The sequence below is a fragment of the Grosmannia clavigera genome (assembly GCF_000143105.1).
Source record: "Grosmannia clavigera kw1407 unplaced genomic scaffold GCSC_160, whole genome shotgun sequence".
NCBI classification, from domain to species: Eukaryota; Fungi; Ascomycota; class Sordariomycetes; order Ophiostomatales; family Ophiostomataceae; genus Leptographium; species Leptographium clavigerum.
Genome location: NW_014040779.1, coordinates 313,668 through 327,357, shown reverse-complemented (window position 1 = coordinate 327,357; position 13,690 = coordinate 313,668). Strand labels below are relative to the sequence as shown.

The 13,690-nt window shown below is 62.2% G+C and overlaps 5 protein-coding genes across 5 annotated transcripts; 4 read left to right on the top strand and 1 right to left on the bottom strand.

Annotated features, from left to right (window-relative positions):
- Positions 1 to 91: 91 nt before the first annotated feature.
- On the top strand, positions 92 to 362 carry CMQ_4940 (uncharacterized protein; the record flags this gene model as incomplete). The annotated part of the gene is made up of 2 exons (XM_014315876.1): positions 92 to 139; positions 195 to 362. 2 exons carry the CDS (start codon positions 92 to 94, stop codon positions 360 to 362), a joined length of 216 nt encoding a protein of 71 aa, XP_014171351.1.
- Positions 363 to 869: 507 nt separating this feature from the next.
- Positions 870 to 3,061, top strand: CMQ_5059 (actin associated protein; the record flags this gene model as incomplete). Its single annotated transcript, XM_014315995.1, has 3 exons — positions 870 to 1,079; positions 1,132 to 2,971; positions 3,030 to 3,061. 3 exons carry the CDS (start codon positions 870 to 872, stop codon positions 3,059 to 3,061), a joined length of 2,082 nt encoding a protein of 693 aa, XP_014171470.1.
- A 377-nt stretch (positions 3,062 to 3,438) lies between these two features.
- CMQ_4994 (uncharacterized protein) lies at positions 3,439 to 4,503 on the top strand (the record flags this gene model as incomplete). Its single annotated transcript, XM_014315930.1, has 1 exon — positions 3,439 to 4,503. One exon carries the CDS (start codon positions 3,439 to 3,441, stop codon positions 4,501 to 4,503), a length of 1,065 nt encoding a protein of 354 aa, XP_014171405.1.
- Positions 4,504 to 4,783: 280 nt separating this feature from the next.
- CMQ_5052 (chitin biosynthesis protein) lies at positions 4,784 to 6,245 on the top strand (the record flags this gene model as incomplete). The annotated part of the gene is made up of 2 exons (XM_014315988.1): positions 4,784 to 4,855; positions 4,941 to 6,245. 2 exons carry the CDS (start codon positions 4,784 to 4,786, stop codon positions 6,243 to 6,245), a joined length of 1,377 nt encoding a protein of 458 aa, XP_014171463.1.
- Positions 6,246 to 6,541: 296 nt separating this feature from the next.
- Positions 6,542 to 13,051, bottom strand: CMQ_5037 (tRNA-splicing; the record flags this gene model as incomplete). Its single annotated transcript, XM_014315973.1, has 6 exons — positions 6,542 to 6,610; positions 6,688 to 6,819; positions 6,874 to 7,507; positions 7,552 to 9,770; positions 9,846 to 12,633; positions 12,705 to 13,051. The coding sequence occupies 6 exons, from the start codon at positions 13,049 to 13,051 to the stop codon at positions 6,542 to 6,544; spliced, it is 6,189 nt and encodes a 2,062-aa protein (XP_014171448.1).
- Between the last annotated feature and the right edge of the window lie 639 nt (positions 13,052 to 13,690).

Genomic DNA, 13,690 nt, shown 5'->3' with positions numbered 1-13,690 from the left:
GAGGCAGCAGCACAACTTTGTTCCCGAAACCAGAAACAGACATACCCAGGATACATAGTACAATATTCCGCACAACTACAGCACATTCATCATGGGTTCCGAGAACAAGCTCAGCACGCAGGTGGAGGACCCGACCAAGGTGAGCAGAGCTGTCGGTGCTGAAGAACATGTCACCGGTCTGACACATTCACCAGCCCGATGCTCCCAAGCACGAGCACGGAAACTTCGAAGCGGCCAAGACCAAGTTTCAGGCATACCAGGCCAATCCTGGACCGGCCGTACCGTCCGGCTTCAACGTAGCTCAAGAGGGCAGCAAGGAGGAGCGGCGGAAGCGAGCGCAGGAGCTGAACAAGGAGAATTAGAGGGCAATAGACAGTTTAGGCAACCATGAATAAGATCAGTTGAGATGGATTGAGTAGTCACGTGCGAGGCATCTTCAGCGGCTCTAGGGTGCTGTGGCTGTTGTATGTGTCGACTAGTGGGGCTTTCGAAAGAAGACTAGCGCTGGGTGGAGGGACCAGTTTTTGGCCAAGACCTGACCACTGGGACCTCTTTCTGACCTTGCATTCTTTCCCGCCTCTTTGGCTCAACGTCTCTCTCCGGCGACGCAGCGACACGTTTCATTGTCGGAGCCACTGCGGACTCGATCAAGCATCAGCCGTCATCGAACCTGTCCGCGATTGTGGTCTAGCTACAGCCAGGTCTAGACGAGCGACCGCGAAGGGCCGATTTCGCCCTGTGAATAGGGGTGCTCGACCTCGACGACCGGTCGATTTCTTTTGTTACTACCAGTACCAGAATCTCTGGACCACAGGCTGCGCATCGACGCATCGACGTATCGAGATCTACGGATCTGAGAGGCTGCCGCGATGCCGTCCATCCTGAGCGACGCTGACAAAGAGACGGTCAAGCGCTGTGTGCCGAAGCAGAGCAACAAGATCCAGGCGGTTGCTGTTGCGCGGTTGTACGTGGCGTATCCGAACCGATCGCGATGGAAGTACACGGGTCTGCAGGGGGCAGTGGTGCTGTGCAACGACCTTGTGGGCAACACGTTCTGGATCAAGATGGTAGACATATCGGTAAGTGACCGGATCCGACGGCAACCAAACAAACTAACGACTAACCAAATAGGCGGGCAGCCACGGGGTGATATGGGACCAGGAGATCTACGACTCGTGGCGGTACAACCAGGACCGCATGTTTTTCCACACGTTTGAGCTGGAGGACTGTCTGGCGGGCCTGTCCTTCTCGGACGAGAAGGAGGCCAAGCAGTTCAAGAAGAAGATGGACGACCGCGAGAAGAATGCGAGCAAGGCGACGCGGGCAACGCCGTTTGGCGGCACGGTGCAGAGTCATGGGGGTGGTGCAGCGGGCGGCGGAGCGGTCAAGCACTCGCTGCTGGGCGGGCTGTTCCACCGACACGCGACGACGCCGCCGGACTCGCCGCACGCGAGCGGAGCAGCAGCGAACCCTTACAGCACGAACGGAAACGGAAATGGAGCATCGGCACAGCAGACGACGCCATCCGAGTTTGCCACACTGGAGGCGTTTGACCAGAACTGGCGGGTCAACTTTGGCGACGACCTGCGGCACAAGGGGCTGACGGACGAGTTTATCCGCGAGAACCAGGATTTTATTGTCGATTTTCTGCGGCAGCAGCAGACAGCCAACGACGGATCAGCAGGCTCTGGAGGCTCTGCAGCGCCCAAGCAGGCTGCACCGCCGCCACCGCCGCCAGCGGCAGCGGCAAGTGGACCGGGCACACGGGCGCCGCCACCGCCTCCGCCTCCGGCAGCAGCAGCCGGAGGATCGCGCAGCAATGCAGACTCGGGAGGCTCGGCGAAGCGGCCAGGCGGACTGCCACCACCGCCACCGGCACCTCGGCGTATGGGCAAGGGCGAGACGGCGTCGACAGCGCAGACATTGGAGGCGGATCGAGATCGTGAGCCATCGCCACCGCCGCCACCACGGCCACGGTTTGCGGTACCGCCACCGCTTGCGGATGCCGGTAAGTACGCGCATTCGCAGCCGTCGCCCCGATCGCCGCGTCACGTGACCTCGGGACCAGGACCAGCACCGCCGCCACGACCACCCAAGACAGCGATGGATGGCGAGGACGCGGGCAACAACGGCAACGGTCCGCATCGCTTTGGTGTGCCACCGCCATTCCCAGGCCAGCGTCCAGTGCCGCCGCCGCCAGCCAGTCGAGGAGCAGCACCTGTGGTATCGTCACGTGACTCGGGGCCATCATCTCCACCACCACCGACGCCTCCTCGCGGGTCTGGTGGGCTCTCGCACAGCAACTCGCACGGCTCGTCATCGCGGCCAGTGCCGGTACCACCACCAGCACCGCCGACACGCAACAGCGGCCACTACCAGCCAGCAGCAGCAGCACCACCACCGCCACCACCGCCGCCACCGGCTCCGGCTCCTCCGGCACAGCCGATGTCGACGACGTCCTACGGTGCTCCGGCCCCCGTGGCGCCTCCTCCTCCACCGCCACCACCACCACCGCCAATGCCAAGTGCCGGAGTACCACCACCACCACCACCACCTCCTCCTATGCCCATGAGCAGCGCGGGAGGACCAGCGGCACCGCCACCAGCACCTCCTCCTCCTCCTCCTATGCCCATGGGCAGCAGCGCAGGAGGGCCATCGGCACCGCCACCACCACCGCCTCCACCACCACCTCCGGTTGGGGGCGGCGCATCGTCGCTGCCAGCGCCTAGCCAGGGCAAATCGGCGGTGCTGGCGAGCATCCAAATGGCAGGCGGGATTGGAGCGTTGCGTAAAGTGGACCGAAGCCAAATTCGGGACCGCAGTGCAGCAACAATGGGTGGCAGCACGGACACGGGGCCACACGGCAGCGGACTGCCGCCAAGCGGGGCAGCAGCAGGTGGCGGAGGCGGTGGCATGGCCGACGCACTCGCTCTTGCGCTGCAGAAGCGGAAGGAGAAAGTCAGCGCCAGTGGTAAGTTGTTTTGCTATGTACTTGTTCTTGTACATTATGTTTCGTGCTAACCAATCAGACGACGAGGCAGACGATGACGACTGGGACTAGATGTCCGGCAAAAGGGATAGCCGAGAGGAGACGGCTGGACGGATGGCCGTGGTGCAGTTGGGAAGCATGATTTCAATAGAGCAAGCATAAAATGAAGGTATTCTTTTAAGCAGTTCCCTAAAATGATACGAGTAGCCGCTAGGACCAGGCTATTATGAGCCCCACAATTGGGATATACGACGTATATTTTTTCGATTTCAGTACGGCGTACGGAGTACCTTGTGTACGTAGTCGGTACTCTGTATTGCAGCGCTCTACCGCCTTGCGCAAAGCGACGACGACTCTTGCCAGCTTGTGCGAACAGTCTCTGGAGTCGATTGGGTGTCTGGCCATGGGTCTGCCGAGCACAGGGACAGCGACGCGAGACGAAGACCGAGATGCTCTGTGTCGGCGGCAGCCGAGCTCTGTGGAGGATGTCGGTGGGGATGGTAGCGATGCGGGCAGCATCGACGAATGGTGGTGATCGATCGACGGGACGGTACGCCGGCCGTGCGTCGACGGTGTCGTCGTTGCGGCCAGGCCACGGTGACCGAGCGCACGACCTGGGCCGTTTGCAGGAGGAGAGGCCGCGACGACCGAAGAAGCCGCACTACGCGACGCCGCAGGGCCTGGCATCGGCGGTGCTTGCGGGAGTGATGGCCGACCCGGGGGGCCAGGGTCGACCGGAGGCTGTTTTGCTCGTGCCAGCACTGCCGCCAGCGACTGCGTATACGGCCATGGGCCGCGACGTGGTGCCGCCGCGCACGATGGCGATGCGGCCGCTGCCATCGGGTGTCAAGACGGCGATGACGACGGCCGACGGCAGGAAGCGTGTCGAGAGCAGCGCCGGGCTGCGCGTGCGCTACGGCCAGCAGCACGTGCTGCACCCGTGGTCGATGCGGTACCTAGAGGCGACGGAGGGCGGCGGCAGCAGCAGCAGCAGCAGCCACCAGCACCACCACCTGCCACACTGCCTGGCCGAGCTCACACGGCGGCGGTATGCGGCCAAGAACGCGGGCGAGACGCTGTGGTGGTTTGTGCTGGTGCACACGGACGGCGACCTGCCGATCAAGAGTGCGTTTGTGCGGCTGGCCATGCGGCGACGGGTGCAGCGGGCGTTCCGGGAGGCACTCCGACGGCGGGGATACGATCAGACGGGACGCAGACAGACTGGGACAGAAACGACGGAAAAGGCCACACATAGCCTCAACGGCACCGTCCGCATCGAGGGCATGGTGCGACCACTGCTCAAGACCGCGTTCGAGCCGCTAGTCACACACCTCGAACGGATCGTCGGCACGCTGGAACGGGTGCTCGGAGGGGCAAAGACAGGCAGCAAGGACTTCCGGGGCTTCAACGGTGGCCATAATGGCCATCATGGTGGTGGCTACAACAATACCTCCAGAAACAGCCCCATCATCGTCAGAAACACAAGACCTGTCCGCCAGCAGACACACATATGAAAGATACCATAAATAGCACTCCTGGAGCAAAACGTCGCTTGTGTATGTACAAGACCTTTCGACTCCGGCTCACATCCCATGGCATAGACTATGTAAGCTGAAGGCGGTCAAGGCCCGAGCTTAAAAGCGGGTCCACTGCCCCTGTGGCCTTTCAGCCAATGTGGCGACGGGAAACAAGACGACATCAACTCTGGCCCGAATCAACCACAATCCAGACGCGCAACCGACTTTGTGCTCTGCTGTCTGCTGTTTGCTGTCCCGTCCAGCCCCCACCGCCATCATGCTCGTCTCGCTCACGGTCGGCAAGGTCGACGCCGGCGTGACCGTGCTCCTGACCCAGGATAAGCGTTTGGTGAGTGTCTTTTGTTGTCTCTCATGTGGCTTCGGTCTCTCCTTCTCCTCGCCCTTCTTCTCTACCCCCCCCACTAACTTTTCAGATCGAATTCCCGTCCATCCTGCTGCCGCCCAACATCTCGTCCGGCTCCATTGTCGACATCGCTGTCAGCCGCAACCGCGCGTCCGAGACGACCGCCGAGGCCGCCTTTGCGAGCCTGCAGAAGCGCATACTCGACACGTTTGGCACCGAAGCCCCGGCTGCGCCCGTGCTGCGCTGCCGCAATGCCACCCAGACGAGCGTCGTGCTGGAGTGGGACCCCATCCGCATGGCCACGGCCGACCTGCTGGGCCTGGCGCTGTACCGCAACGGCCAAAAGGCTGGCAACATCCCGCGACCGCTGCAGATGCACTCGACCAAGATCTCCGGCCTCGCCGTCGACACCGCCTACACCTTCCACCTGGTCTTGCGCACCAGCGCTGGCACCCTGACCAGCGACCGTGTCGCCGTCCGCACCCACAAGATGACCGATCTCAGCGGCATCACCATCAGCACCGGCATCCTGCCCGTGCCCGCCCGCCAGCGTCTCGCCGCCGCTGTCGACCGCATCGGTGCCCGTCTCGTCACCGAATCCGGCCTCGTCCGCATTGACACTACCCACTTTGTCACCACCGAAGGCCGCGGCCTCGGCTGGGAAAAGGCCACCGAGGTCAACATCCCCGTCGTTCGCCCCGAGTGGGTTGAGGCCTGCGAGGCCAGCGGCCGCATCCTCGGCGTCACAAAGTTCTACCTCGACGCCGTCCGCCTGCCCAACGACTCGACTGACGAGAGTGCCGCTGCCGCTGCCGTCGCCGCCACTGCTGCTTCAGCTACCGCTGCTGCTGCCGCTGCTGCTGCCGCTGCCACATCCTCTCCCAAGTCACCGCCTGCACCACCGCGACAGCAACAACAGCCGCAGCAGAAGCAGCTGTCCACAAAGACTGTCGCTCCAGCTCCGGCCCCGCCCCCGCCTCCGGCCCCGATGACCCCGCCCAGAAGAGACGACACCGAGAGCAGCAGCAAACGTGGCAGTAGCAGTGCCAGCAGCAGCAGCAGTGTCGCAAAGACCCCGGCAGACGGAAAGCCGCCGGACAAGGCCACCGTGGAGCAGAATATGGCCCTGCGGCCAGCAGACAGCGCAAAGAGCAACAGCCAGGAGGCCCAGGACAAGGACGACGACGACGACGACGACGATGAAGAGGATGAAGACGCGGACGTGGACAAGGCCGAAAAGGAGGACACCACTCGTGGGAACGGCAAGAAGCCGCTGCATCTTCAATTGCAGACCGCACACAGCGTCGACAAGCTCGGCGAGCTGAAGCCATCGACACCAGGCGACGGCGGCTCGTTCCAAGATGTGGCCCTGTAGGCGGCGACGGTATCGGGATTCGGTGGCCAATGTAGAGTAATTGCTACGTATCTTTGTTTTGTCTCTTTTGTTTGGAGTCTGATATCACGTGTTGACGCAATAATACGTAAGAAGCGCAAGAGAGGAAGGCGCTGGTAACGACGGAAGGAGCGGGCGAGGAAAGTGCGACGAGATCGGCAGGAGTCATCAACATGAGGACAGCGAATAGTACAGAGGCTCCGTAGCCAAAACCGAGCCGTCTTTTTCATCCTCTTCTGTTCCCTCTCCAAAAGGCCGTATATGCAAGCAAGTCTACACTACATCCGCTTCGGCTTCTTCTTGATGAATGGATCGGCCGGTCCCTTTTTCTTGGGTCGCATCGGTGGCTATCCGGTCAGCTGCTCGTTCTTTGCTCGCTACAAAAAATCCGACAAGAAAACAAAAGAACGAAAGAGAAACTCACCCTCGGTCCTCGCGGCGCCTGTGGCGGCGGTCGTGCCTGCGATGGCTCGTCGATACCGAGCACCTGCATGGCCGATGGATCGGTGGGCCGTCGTGGCGGCGGTCTCGCCGGCAGCATTGCTTCGGGGGCCGTCTGCATGGTCAGCCAAGATTCGAACATGTGTGTGTGTGGTGTGCCGTGACCTACCCGCTTTGATGGCTGCGTCTCGGCCGCCTCTTCGTGCGGCCGTTTCTTGTTGGAGAGGGACACGGCTGGACCGCTTTGCACCACCGGCCGCTCCGTGTTGCGTGGTCCGGTCGGCAATGGCTCGCCGCGCTCGTTGATGCCGCCAATGCCGGCGATGTCGGACGGCGCCGGAGCTGGCCGTCCTGGTCGGTCGACTACCGTGTATGTGGTCGGCAGCATCGGCGGTGGCGGTCGCTGTTTGCGTGGCGGCTGGCTGGGCGGCGACATGGCTGGCGGAGGCGAATAGCTGTCGTCTTCATCGTCATCGTTGTTATTCTTGACTGCGGCTACTGGCCGCGAAGGGGTCGACCAGCTGGAACCGCTTGCTTTACGTGCAGTCTGCACGGGCTGCACGGGTCTCTGCCTTTCTTGTTTCGGCTTCTCCATTGCCGGCTTCGGCTTCTCAACCTGTCTGCCACCTCCACCACCATTTCGAAGCAAACCCATCACATCACCGCCAGTGTACTCGCCACGGCCCTTGGCATCCTCGATGAGGGCGTGCCAGAACTCGCCCTGGCGCAGAGCCCGCGAGTCGCCCAAGATCCACAGCGACGAGCGCGCTCGGGTCAGACCGACGTTCAAATGCGGCGGATGTCTGTCATGAAGCCGATGCCACCGGTCGGGCTGGCACGCACACACGAGAAGATGATAATGTCGCACTCGCGGCCCTGGAAGGCGTCGGTGGTGTTGAACTCGACCGCTTGCAGGATGTCGTCGCCAAACTGGGAGGAAAAGCGCGAGCGCAGGGCTTGCAGCTGAGCCTTGTACGGCGTGATGATGCCGATCTTGGGCCCGGCCTCGTCGTCGTCTCCTCGGCTCGTCTGCGGACCGCTGCCATAGACGGCACGGAAGCGGCGGTACAGCTGCAGAGCCACGCCGACCTCGTTCTCATTGACCAGCGATCGACCACGGTGGCCCTTTTCCTGAGCACCGCTGACGTCAAAGAAACGATACGGACCCAACAACGGATTGGCATGCCATGGCTGGGCACGCAAACGGGCCATGTCGGCGCCGTCGATCAGACGCCCCTCATAGAACTGCCGGCTCGGGAAGCGGCTGATGTCGGGATGCATGCGGTACTGGGTGTCGAGCAGGTGGACGTCCTGCGGGCGGTTGCGCTGCATGCGCACAAACAGGCTCTGGTCATAGCCATAGCGCGCAGCCGACTGTGACAACACCGTTGGCGGCAGCTGCTTCGGGTCACCGACCAGAATGCACTTGGCACAGCCGTATTTGAGCGGGATCAGAGCGCTCAGCTCGACGCATTGGGCCGCCTCATCGATGACGACCGTCTCGAACTCGACGTTGAGATTCTTGAAGATATCGTGGCCGCTACCACTCAGCGTTGCGCACAGTACGTGGGCCTCGTTGAGGATCTTCTGCTGGATTTGTCGCCGCTTGATCTCGGTCTCGCGTGCGTACGTGTTGCCCGACTCCTTGTCGCGCTCGATCTGCGCGCCGATCCGTCGCTGTTCCGACCGCAGCTCGTCGTGCTCGCGCTGCAGCCGGTTCATCACGTCGCGATCATCACTTCGTCGGGCTGCCTCCAACGCCGGCATCAGCTCCATCACCTTGGCCTTGATCTCGCCCGCACGCAGGTGCATCCGTTCCCGATCGCTGACGGGCTGCTCTTTAGCATCACTACCACCACCACCACCACCACCAGACGACGACGACACCTTTGTCTGCCGCGAGATCTCCGACTTGACCAGCTCTTCCAGCGTGACATCCTTGACACCCGAGTTGATCGCCTCCGACCGGCCCAGTCGCACGACGTTGATCTTGCGCAACGCCCCCGTTGTCTCTCGCACGCCCATCTTCAGCCGCAGCACCAGCTCGTCCACGGCCGCGTTGCTGGGCGCACACACCAGCAGCTTCTTCGTCGTGCTGTCACCGTGACCGTTGGCCCCCGGACGGCTGACCGCCACGGCTGCCGCGTTCGTCTTGATCGTTCCCGTCAGCAGCGCGCCCACCATGGCCACGATGGTCTTCGTCTTGCCCGTGCCCGGAGGCCCTTGCACGAGGGTGAAGCCGTCGTTGGCCTTGCCGTGCAGAATGGCCACGGCCTGGCCGCGGTTGAGCTCATACGTGCGCTGCACCTCGGCCACGGCGCCGTCGCCAAACGTCAGCATCGGCGACGGTGCCGCCTTGAGCACCTCGTCCATCAGGTCGTAGTACTGCAGGCTCTCCAGGGCCGCGTACTCGCGCTCGATCGTGGTCATGTTGGTGATCTTCACTGCCCGAAACTCGGCACCCGGCAGCAGCACCGGCAGGATCAGGTTGCGCCGGCTGTTGAGCCGATACGTCACCTCGCAGTTTTCCCGCTTCATTGCCAGCTTCCACACACGCGCCAGACAGTGTGGCTCACCACGGCTCGTCAGTGGGTCCGCTCCGCGTGACAGCAGCACGATGTCGCCCTCGCCCAGCAGCCGCTCGCGATTAGCTGCCGCCGGCATCAGCGTGCTGACCTCGAGGAAGTTGTCGACCGAGATGCGCGTCACCACCTTGACGCCAAACGCCTTGGCCGTGCTCTCCTCCTTGGCCGTGACAAACGACCGCCAGGCCTCGTTGATCAGCAGCGGGAAAAAGGTCTTCTTGTACTCAGCTGGCGACATGTAGTCGTCGGCCACGGCCACACACTGGAACCCGTCCGACGGCGGGTCGTTGCCCTCGTGGAAGATGTCCCACTCGAGGATCGCCTGGTGCAGCCGGTCCATGTTGGGGATGATGCGTGCCCGCATGTCCTTGGCCGATCGCTGCTGCTTGATCTTTTTGACCGGCATGCGTGCCATCATCTGCTTCATCGCCGCCCGCTTGCGCCGCTCTACTTCGTCCAGCAGCTGTTCGCCCTTGCGGCTCTGTCGGATCAGCGCGTCCGCTCCGTCGTCATCGTCGTCATCGTCCTCCTCCTCCTCGTCGGATGCGCTGTCCACCATGATGTCGCTCTTGACCGGTGCTGCTCGAAGCGCTCGCGCACGTGCAATCGCCTCGGCCTTGTGCTTTTCGATCTCGGCCTTGTCTCGCTGCCGAGCCTCTCGGATCGCCGCCCGGTTGGCCAGCAGCGCCTTTTGGTCCGGTTTGGCTGCCGCCGTCGCCTTCATCCGGTCCAGCAGCGCCTTGTGCTTGTTCAGGCCCGGCGTCAGCTGCGATGCCGCCTCTTTGCTAGAGACCGACGGCGCCGGCGACGGCGACGAGGAGGCTGTCTTGACTGTCCCGCTGCCACCACGAGACCAGGCCTCGATCGTGGTCTGCCGCTTCTTAGCCGACTTGCCCGCCACCGTCGCCGAGGACCAGGACACAATCTCCACATCTTCGTCGTCATCGTCATCGCCACCGTCGCCAATCGCCTTCATCAGCTCGGCCCGCTGCGTGTCGTTCATGTTGGTGTTCACCTTGAACTTGTTGCGGATCTGCGGGTGCGCCGTGTACGTGCTGCGGATCGCATTGACAAACCGGTCGGGGAAGCTGAGGTTGAACTCCTTGAGCCGCGTGAACAGCTTCACCAGGATGTCCACGATAATTCCCACCAAGTATTGGTCGCGAAGCTGGATCATCTCAAACAGGCCCATCGAGTGCTTCTGCGGCGCGTCGAGCACCTCACGCATAGCACTGTCGTTTTTCGTGGACGACGACGATGACGGTGGCGCTGCTATCGTCGAGCTGTGCGCAAACGGCTCCATCGAAGTCGAGCCGCCATTCTCGGCCAGGGCCGAGGCGATCAAGCCGTCCTGTGCCATCAGCAGCCGCGCAAACTCCATGACGTCGCGACAGTAGTTCTCCATGCCCGACTTTTCCACATCCTCGCTCCAGGCGCGCGCACGAAGAAAGGAGTGGTCGACAAACTGCCACTCCATCGTCCACCAGCGCTTGACGGCCTTGCGCTCCTCTGCCGTCAGCGTCCGCGACCGCAACAGGCCGGCAGACGAGTCACACAGGCCGTCCAGCACGTCCTTGCTGCAGCGGTAGATGTGGCGCATCGGCTCAAAGGGTGACGCGCTGCCCAGTCGGCCCTCACCACCGGTCAGGTGGTCGATGGCATCGGCAAACGACGTCAAGAACGGAACCGGAAGCTCGCTGACGACCTTGCCGATGATTTCGGACCGGCTGCCACCGTCGTCGTCGACAATGGCACCGACCAGCAGAAAGCCGGCCTCGCGGATGGCGTCTTCGGCGTGGATCAGGGTCGAGGCCACCGCATCCATGGAGCGGCTCTGCGTGTCGGAGCAGAGCGTCTTGAGGTCGGCACAGCTGAGGCTCTCGCCGACGCGCTCAATGGTCTGCGCAATGGCCTCGGCAGCCGGCTCGAGCTCGTCGTTAAACCGCCGTCGGGGTCCGTCCTCGACCTGGACCTGGCGCTTCTTGGGCGAGAAACGCTGGATTCCGCGCAGCGACAGCGTGGCCGTGAGCATGACGCGCGCCAGGTCGAGGCGACCGGGGCCCAGAGCTGTGCGGAAGCCGTGCCAGAGCTGGGCTGACCGGCGCTCGTTGCCCGGTGGCAGGCGGGCGTTTTGCTGCAGCGATCGCCACTCGTCCTGGATGGCGCGGGTATCGAGGGCCAGGGCTGACTCGACCACACCAACAGCCGCCTGCGACAAACCGATGTTATAGCGGTCGCTGGGGTGCAGATTCGCCGAGCGCACAACGTAGTCGTGGTGCTTGACCGCGCTGTTGATGACGGTGGTGACAAACAGAGCGCTCTCGGACGTCAGGCGGTAGCGGGCGTCCAGGTAGCCGTCCAGGGTCATCTGCAGGGCGGTCAGGCCGGCTACGATGCAGGTGGAGTGGCCCTCGCGCGTGGCCGTGACGGCCGGGTCAGCTGTGTTGGTGAGAAAGACGGACAGCAGGTAGTCGCACACGTCTGAGCGCTGATTTCGATTGAGCGAGCGCATCAGCGAGCGCACAAAGGCCACCAACAGCGGCATACGGGCGCGCGTGCTAGTGCTGTCGGGCACCAGCTGCATGGCCTCCTCAAAGGAGCGCGCCAGAAAGGGCGCAAAGGCTGGGCTACGGCACAGAAACATGGGCAGCTGCGGCGGGTTCATGCGCGAGAGCGCATCCCAAAACGCCTTGGCCGACTTGTCCATCAGGGCACAGAGCGCGCGCAAGCTGCCGGCCAGCACCCCGTCGGCCGGTCGGTCCAGATGCAGCACAGCCAGCTGGTAGACGTCCATGGGGATCTGCATGCCGCGCAGACAGTGCAGCACCACGTCCTCGCTCATGGCGTCGAGCAGCAGAAGGAAACCGTCCCAGAAGAGCTGCACGGCCGCGTCGGCCGCATCTGGCTTGCTGACCGCGTCAATGGCATCGGCCAGATGGTCACTGACGGCCCATTCGAACTGCTCCGGCGTGAGCGACTGAGCCGGCCGTCGTTCCCAGGCCGTGCGGGCAAACCGGTTGCGCAGCGGGTCGGCCTGGAACAGGAACACGGTCATGGTCGGGATCACGGCCGACGCGATCTTGAGTGGCTTCTTCTCTTGTGTCTTCTGGAACACAATGTTGAACAGGCGTCGGTTCTCGGGCAGGCTGAGGTACTCGACGCAGCAGAGGGCCTCGTAAAATGCCAGCACGGCCGTGGCGTCGATGGCTACCAGCTTGGCCGACGACATGGGCCCGTGCTGCTCGAGGATGGCGACGGCTTGGCGAAGGCCACGGTCGATGCGGGCCGTGTCATAGTCGTGCAGCCGGCCTTCCATGATGTTGGTTGTTTCTTCGTCAAACTCTCTGATTAGTCAGCGGGGAAGAGAGGAAAGTGGAAGGGACGAGTTAGCGAAAGAGACAAAGGGTAAACTTACTTCAGCAGACGACTTCGCAACGCCTTCCGACCCATGTGCCACGCCCGCACACAGCCGTCACACTTGACGAGGAAGGACTCAGTCCGCTGGATCCAGTCCGGGAGCCAGCGGTCGGCCTGGTCGCGGTTGATGCCCAGAATGAGCGATGCCCACGACGTGAGCTGCAGACGGCGCTGGCCATCCTCAATCTTCTTCAGCTTGTCCGCGTCTGAGCCAGCCACATCGTCGTAGTCCTCCTGATCGTCATCACTAAGACGGGGACAGAAGAGGTGCACGTCGGTCGGTATACGTTCCAGCTCCTGGTGAGAGGCAATGATTTCCGCGTACACTTCGTGGGTGGACTTCATTGTCGGGGAGGGAGGAAGGTCGGGGCGCCGGAGGGGCGCATGTCTGGCTGGCGAGGGGGCAGGCGAGCGATGCTTGGAAGCGAGAGCGGACTGGCTGAGATCTGAGAGATTAAGAGTCCAATAGTTCGTGCTGACGTCAGAAGATGAGAGGGCGAGAGAGCGTGAGGATGACCTCAGCAGGATCAAACAAAAATGATACACAAGACCACAGTGTCGACGTGACGGCCAGGTGCAGCTGGTCAGGACGTGCTGTCAGGACGCAGAAAACGGAGGCCGGTGAAGCGGTAGCAGGGCTAGAGTACGGATGTGGTATCTTCCTGGAGGTCAAAGGAGCCCGTCACTGCTGTTTATACAAAGAGCTTTGTGGTCGTGGGCAACATTTTTTTAGAAGCTCCTATCACGGATTTGGTCCCACCAGCGTGCCTTCCCCCATAGTGCGTAAATTAGTGGATCCAGATCACGTTCACGCGACGCGTATAATTAGCATTAGGAAAGCGTGAACGATGCACGTTCATTTAATACGGAGTAGGTGCGCTTGTCATTGTAGATGTCTGACATGGAGGAAATATAGAAAGATCTCATTATAAAAATAGCAAAGAAAAGTGACATTTCAAGAATAAACACCAGTTTCCTTCCACA